Here is a 7,957-nt window from a genome sequence, read left to right as displayed (position 1 = left end):
TATTATTATTATTATTTCAGCAGATTTAATTTCATTAAGTGATTTCACTGCTCACCTGTACTCAATTCTGTGCATTGTGGTGAATTTTTTTTTCAATAAGACATGTTGAGAGTACTCTATATATGCAGTGCATAGTGTTGCTGTTTATTGTGAGTACTCTGAAATTTACTAGGCTCTTCTAGGCAGTGCTTAGTAGGCCTGTTTTATTAAGAGTAATACCCAAAGTCCAAAGAAACCCATTTGGGGGCCTACAAAGCTGGCTATGTTAATCACACATCCATGTGTCTATACAGCCATGCTTGTGTCTGTACAATTATGCCTGTCGACACAGTACAGCCATACCTGTGTCTACAAAGCAATGCCTGTCTCTACGTGGCCACCCCTATGTTGGCATGCCTATACCTATTCACTACATATATTCATTTCTGAAGTGAGTTTATAGTGGTTGCCTATTCTATCAAGTATTATTAGTGCAGTGTTTCGGTTAATTTATTGTCTCTTCAATTGAAACGTTGTGTCAACAGCACGTCCAAGACAAGGAAATAATAGGCAACACTCTATAGTTACTATTCAGTCTCTTGGTAACTGACATAAATGATTTACAATTAAACCTTGGGAGAGGCATTATGCCGGTAATAAACACATGCACTGGTTCAGTCCTTTATTAATTTATATAGTTTTTTGTTAAATTATTTCATTGCACTCTTGCAATCTCTTCAGTAACTTGTCTCTTAATAAAGGACTGAACCAGTGCGTGTGTTTATTACCGGCATAATGCCTCTCCCAAGGTTAAATTGTATTTCTTTCAACACACGTAACCACATCAAGAATCTTGCACATGAAATACGCATACGAAATAAATGATTTAATTCATACTATTATTATTATTATTATTAGAAAACAGCACAGCTCCCATGACATTCGGAAACACTTTTTCACGCTAAGAGTTGCTGAAGCATGGAACAAACTGCCAGCATCAGTTGTCAGTTGTCAGAGCACTGCATCCTTCAAAACTTCCATGATTCCTGAGATTCACCAACACTACACCTGATTGTTCTCCCCTCCATACACACGCAAGCATGTATATGACTCATACACTGTTCACTTTCCAGGCATTTGTACATTACTGCATATGCTTTCTGTGCACTTTTGACAAGTCGTAGTGCACCTGAGCACTGTATACAATAATCTCATTACTGTTATCATCATTTATTATTATTCCAGATAGTGGTGATGTTAAAAAAGATATCGGACACATACTTGACTTCATCACAAGATTAAAACATCTAAAGGTATCTCTCTCTCTTTTTCTCTCTCACTCTTTCTCTCACTCTTTCTCTCTCTCTTTCTCTCTCTCTAATTCACCCTTAGGTTTTGTATTAACATCCTCATACAATACACTGTTTGAAAACAGGAATACAAAACACTATTGTGGGTAGAACAGGTTTTTATTAATTTGAGTATAAATTGTTGGAACTTGATATTTTTACACCTGGAACTCAGTCAATTTCTAAAACTTGACCAGTAGCACTAATTACAGAGTGGGAGCAGCACCTAGTTGTCAGTTTCATGCATTCAGCTAAAAATAAGCTGCCTTACATTTAAACACAATACAATAGTCAGTGCAAGTTTTGAACTTATGACCATCTGGTCAGTCACCCAGCTCATAATTGTATGGGCTTTTTTTTGCATGTGTGTTTAAAGAACCTCTTCTTAATTTATATTTCGGAATTATATTGATTTTTGTTTTAGTGTGAGGACAGAGAAGCATTGTGACTGTCCTGGCAAAATATTTAATTTTATTGGGCTTCTTATTTCTCCAAAAAGCCACAGCACCTTGCAAAGCTCACCACTTCATTTTCTTCTTAGTGGTTGATCAATTGAAGTCACAGTTTAATATCAATTATCTATGAGACCTAAAGGTCAAGAGTGTTGTTACCTCCTCCAATTAATATTAACCTTCATAAATAAAATTATGATGATAAATAATGACGAATCTGTTTGTTGAGGTAATTTGATTATCTCATCAGGAATTTGTTTGGTTAATTAGCTGTTTCAATAAATCCTTTGATAATTTCTTATCTAAAAACACTGGAATTGACCTTAATATCATTGAGTTCGTTATCTAGAGTTTTATGATCAGTATTTTCAATCATGGAACAATGTCTTTTCTTTTTCTTTTGAAGCATTTTTTAATTTTTAATTATTAGGAATTTGTCTCAGTTACAAATTAATGTATTTGTTAGATCTTGTTTCATAAAATTTTATTTTGCAGTCCGTATGAATGAGTAATAAAATATATTTCTTCATATCTTTTATTTTGCTGCATTAGATCTGTGGTAGCCGTGATCCAGTTGGCAGCAGTAATATTGATATGAATGAGTTGCGTTTTGATTTGACTCTATTCAAATCTTTACAAACTTTGGAGGTAAGTTTACTATAAGAAAATCTATTCATTATTTAGACTGTATGTAAGTCTGTTCTGGGTTTCATTTTAGTGTTTTTAAATAATAGAGACAGATCAAAATTATCTGTAGATATTCTAGTTTGGGCCATGTCTAACTTTATGAATTTTAGGTTTAATGTGTTTTATTCTTTGCTCAATTTTAAACTGCATTTCTTATTTCTTTATTGCCCACAAGGGGCTAAACATAGGAGGTACAAACAAGGACAGACAAAGGGATTAAGTCAATTAGATCGACCTCAGTGCATAACTGGTACTTTATTTATCGACCCCGAACGGATGAAATGCAAAGTCGACCTCAGTGGAATTTGAACTCAGAACATAATGGCAGACGAAATACCGCTAAGCATTTCGCCCGGTGTGCTAATGTTTCTGCCAACTCGCCGCCTTACAAGTCATAATTATTCCTTTCTACTCTAGGCACAAGGACCAAAATTTTGGGGGAGAGGCCCAGTTGATTAGATCGACCCCAGTACGCAACTGGTACTTAATTTATCGACCCCGAAAGGATAAAAGGCAAAATTGACCTTGGCGGAATTAGAACTCAGAACGTAACGACAGACGAAATACCGCCAAGCATTTCGCCCGGTGTGCTAACCACTCTGCCGGCTCGCTGCTTTTAAACTGTATTTCTGCTTGCATCAGCTCTTTGCTGATGAGTCTAGAAAATAGACTTTACATGGTTGCTCGACTTGGTGGAAATACTACCCAAATCTCTCTCAAATTAAATCTTATCTTAAAGAAAAAAAAAAAAACAAACAAACATTTTGGACAACTTAGTTCTAAGCTAACAATTCCTGGCTAAAAATAATAGGATTGGTCATGGTGGGAACACCTTTGGTAATAGATGTACTGGTATAGGGCTAACCTGAGGTTAAACATTTCTTCACCAGCCACAAAGCCAGACTTTTCTAAAGTCTGACCCAATGTTATGACCTTGAAATAGAAATATTCTACAAGCATGGCTGTGTGGTTAGGAAGGTTGCTTTGCAATCACATGGTTTCAGGTTCAGTCCCACTGCACCACACCATGGTCAATGCTTTGTGAGTAAAGTTGGTAGACAAAAACTGTGTGGAAGTTCTTTGTCTATAAATATCTGTGTTTGTTTCCATCCACTGCTTGACGGTCTGTTTTGGTTTGTTTACATTTTTGTAACTTAACAGTTCAACAAAAGAAACTGATAGAGTAAGTACCAGACTGGAGCAGTTTGCTTGACCAAAACCCTTCAAAGCAAGCCCTGGCATAATTGCAGTCCAATGACTGAAACAAGTAAAACATAGTGAGTGTCTCTCTAATTCAGTTTCATATTTGTTACATGACTGTAACTATTTTGTAATTTTTCAGATTTTAAATTGCAACTCGCTGCTCATCACTGGATTTGAAACAATTAAACAGACCTTACAAAGAATTGAAGCCCACCATTCCATGAAAGAAATTAAGGTAAAAAATTTTTCACATTCAACCTGTTACCTCATGGCTAGATTACAATGCACAAGTCTCTTTTACAGTTACTCTACCGCTTGCCAAGTTTACATTACTTATTGATGTTTTTGCTAATACTATTTACTGTTGCCATTAGCTAAGATCACTCGCACTCATGTTCCAGCTAAGATCGCTCACACTCATGTTCCAGCTAAGATCGCTCACACTCATGTTCCAGCTAAGATCGCTCACACTCATGTTCCAGCTAAGATCACTCACACTCATGTTCCAGCTAAGATCACTCGCACTCATGTTCCAGCTAAGATCACCCACACTCATGTTCCAGCTAAGCTCAACCACACTCATGCTCCAGCTAAGATCACTCACTCTCTTGCTCCAGCCAACACCACACATTTTAGTTAACACTATACACTCTTCCCCTTGCTAACACAACCTATTGTTGGTGTGGCTGATACTGTTTACTGTATGGTTAAGAAGCTTGCTTCCCAATCATGTAGTTTTGGATTCAGTCCCACTGCATGGCACCTTTGGCAAGTATTTTTGACTATAGCCTCAGGCTGACCAAAGCCTTGTGAGTGGATTTGGTAGACAAAGTTCTTTTTATTTCTCATCCTTTTTCAGTATTGTTCTTTTCCCTGTGCTTTTTCACTGTTAACTAAGACACCCTCCTTAGCTCTTCCCCAAATGACTATCCTAAACTGAAACATCACATTAAATCTCACTGTGTTGATAAGATTATTATTTATGTAACATGCTAATCATATGCAAATCAGTTCTTGCAGCTGTTTTCTATTGGCCAGTAAAGATAAAACGTTTGTTTCCAACCACATGGTTCCAGGTTTAGTCCCACTGTGTGGCACCTTGGGCAAGTGTCTTCTGGGGCTGACCAAAGCTTTGTGAATGGAGTTCATAGATGGTAGCCGAAAGATTCTTGTGCTTGTGTTTGCTTCACCACCACTGATTGACAACCGGTGTTTGTGTGTTTACTTCCCTGTAACTTAATAGTTCGGCAAAAAAAGACTGATAGAATAAGTACCAGATTTTAAAAATAAATATAATTACCGGGGTCGATTTGTCTAACTAAAATTCTTCAAGGGGGTGGTGCCCCAGCATGGCCACAACGTAACGACTGAAACAAATAAAAGATTAAAGATATGAAATGTAGAAGATTCTGGAAAGTACTCCCCACCATTAAAAACAAGTTAACTCTGTTCCCATGTCTCCAGTGCACATGCAAAGGGCTGAGTATACACAGTCCTCACTCAGTAAGGGTCAACAATAAGAAAACCTTCACGTCCATCTGCCTCCTTTCGTACACATTTCTTCCATTCTATAATACGTTCACCCTCTTTTTATCCACTTCTGTCTTTGGTTGTTGTCTTTTCACAGGATTTACTATTACAAGAATACTCCCACTGGCGAGATGAAGATGGCACCTTAATTGTAGAATTTTGGAATCATATAATAGAAGCAGATTTTAGTCACAATTCAATAAAATGTATAGATGAGAGTGTAGTAAGTAAAGTTTATTATGTTTGATCGATGTATCTGTGTTCATTTATGGATTGATTGATTGATTGATTGGTGTGTCTACATATCTCCTTATTAATTACTTTGTTGTTGGCACTCCGTCGCTTACGACGTCGAGGGTTCCTGTTGATCTGATCAACGGAACAGCCTGCTCGTGAAATTAACGTACAAGTGGCTGAGCACTCCACAGATACGTGTACCCTTAACGTAGTTCTTGGGGATATTCAGCGTGACACAGAGTGTGTGACAAAGCTGGCCCTTTGAATTGCAAGCACAACAGAAACAAGAAGAAAGAGTGAGAGAAAGTTGTGGTGAAAGAGTACAGCAGGGTTCGCCACCATCCCCTGCCGGAGCCTCATGGAGCTTTAGGTGTTTTCACTCAATAAACACTCATAACGTCCGGTCTGGGAATCAAAACTGCGATCCTACGACCGTGAGTCCACTGCCCTAACCACTGGGCCATTGCACCTCCACTTATTAATCAATCAATCACCTTAATCTGTTTAGTTATGTCTTTAACAGTCCTGCTAACTGTCTTTCTGTTTGGCTGGCTTGCAGTCTCTACAGTTAGCTGCTTGACTGTCTGTTTTTCTCTTTATCTTCCTCTCTGTCTGTTGACCTGCCTGTCTGTATGTCTTTTTCTCTATCTTTCCCACCCTATCTGTCTATATCTATCTCTTTGTCGATCTGACTATCTTTCTGACCGACTGTCTGTGTATCTGACTCTCTTTCTCCCTATTGTTCCTTGTTTGCCCATTCTCTGTGTTCTTTACCCACAGCAATTACTTCCACAAGTTGAACACTTGGACCTAAGTCACAACTTCATTGATACAATCCAGAACTTGCAGTGGTTAAGTCAATTAACTAGTTTAAATCTATCACACAACAACATTGATCACCTTGATTCTCTCCATACAAAACTCGGTAATCTGAAGACACTCAACCTGGCAGGAAACAGAATTAAACACCTGCAATGTAAGTTTCATTTTAAATATCAGTTAATTGCGAATGTTTTAAATATTTGTTAGTTTTTACAATTGTTTAATAGACATACATAGGTACAGGCATGGCTTTGTAGGTAGGAAATTTGCCTCCCAAACACTTGACAACTTGTGTTGGTTTGTTTATGTCCCCACATCTTATTGGTTCAGCAAAGAGAGACTGAGAATAAGTGCTGGGGTTGATTTCATTGACTAAGTCCTTCGAAGTTGCACCCTAACATGACACAGTCCAATTAATGACTGAAATTAGTGAAAGAATAAATATATACTTGCATGGTTGTGTGGTTAAGAACCTTGCCTTTGAACTATGTGGTTTCAGGTTCAGTCCCACTGCGTGGGGCACTTTGGGCAAGTGTCTTTTTACCATAGCCTTGAGCCAACCAAAGCCTTGTGAGTAGATTTGGCAGATGGAAACTGAAAGAAGCCCGTCGTATATATGTATATATATGTTTGTGTGTATGTGTGTGTTGGTGTACCCTTGACTTGACATCATGTAGCGCTTGCAAAGAAGCAGCATTGTCACATGAGTGTTGTTGTTCATTTCCAATCTGTCATGGAAAATATGTGGCCATGGGGAAATTACCATGCTTGGAAACAGGTGCAGATTGGTGACAGGAAGGGCACCTGGACAAAGAAAATCTGCCTCAACAAATTCTGTGCGACCCATGCAAGCATGGAAAAGTGAACATTAAATGAAGAGGATGATGATGAAACTCTATAATTAAAAGAAAAAAAAAATTACTGAATAGTCATGAATCATGGGTCTGCTGGATCAATGTTACATAAAGCAGAGTTTCACAACAGCCTCTAAAATTTTCTATATTATATTGTTTAACCCATTTGCGTTTAAACTGGGCCATACCCAGCCTCTCACACCTATCCTACAATTGTCATTCCAAAAATAACCAATCACACCATTAAAATTTCCAAGCTGTGAGATAATGTATAATTCATTCAAAACAATGTGAATAGATAAGCATTTTACATTTGATAGAGTAATCTGAATGCTAAAGAGTTAATACTGACAGCTATTGCAGTGTCATTTTCACAAAACAATCTCTTACATATCTTATTTCTCTTGATTTTCTTTAAAGGTTTATCAAAGTTATTTTCACTTGTTAATTTGGATATCAGTAACAATGATATTTCAGACGTAAGTACAATCATTTATCTTGTGTTATTCTTTGTTTTTTTTAACTTCCTCAGTCTATTTTCTTTTCCCCTTTTGTTGTTGTTGTTGTAGTGGTTAGAGTGTGGTGCTTGTAACTGATTGAATTTATTCCCAGTGTATTACTGGTTGGTTTTGAACATTAATTAACAGTTTAAACAAAGTATTTTCTATAAGGCGTAGGAGTGGCTGTGTGGTAAGTAGCTTGCTTCTCAATCACATGGTTCTGGGTTCAGTCTCACTGTGTGACATCTTGGGCAAGTGTCCTTCACTATAGCCTCGGGCCGACCAAAGCCTTGTGAGTGGATTTGGTAGACGGAAACTGAAAGAAGCCTGTCGTATATATGTAT

At 37.5% G+C, this 7,957-nt stretch overlaps 1 protein-coding gene across 5 annotated transcripts in view; it reads left to right on the top strand.

Moving 5' to 3' along the window:
- The window catches only part of LOC106884027 (nischarin), a 71,565-nt gene that overhangs the window by 38,091 nt on the left and 25,517 nt on the right, over window positions 1-7,957 (top strand). For all 5 annotated transcript variants that reach the window (XM_014935220.2, XM_014935231.2, XM_014935210.2 and 2 more), the window contains exons 6-11: window positions 1,225-1,292; window positions 2,333-2,428; window positions 3,810-3,905; window positions 5,298-5,423; window positions 6,218-6,413; window positions 7,534-7,592. In XM_014935220.2, coding sequence (XP_014790706.1) covers window positions 1,225-1,292; window positions 2,333-2,428; window positions 3,810-3,905; window positions 5,298-5,423; window positions 6,218-6,413; window positions 7,534-7,592 — 641 coding nt within the window. The remainder of the gene's footprint in view (window positions 1-1,224; window positions 1,293-2,332; window positions 2,429-3,809; window positions 3,906-5,297; window positions 5,424-6,217; window positions 6,414-7,533; window positions 7,593-7,957) is intronic.

This window comes from Octopus bimaculoides, chromosome 3 (genome assembly GCF_001194135.2).
Source record: "Octopus bimaculoides isolate UCB-OBI-ISO-001 chromosome 3, ASM119413v2, whole genome shotgun sequence".
NCBI lineage: Eukaryota > Metazoa > Mollusca > Cephalopoda > Octopoda > Octopodidae > Octopus > Octopus bimaculoides.
Note: the sequence above shows the minus strand (reverse complement) of the source record. Positions and strands in the feature narration are given on the sequence as shown.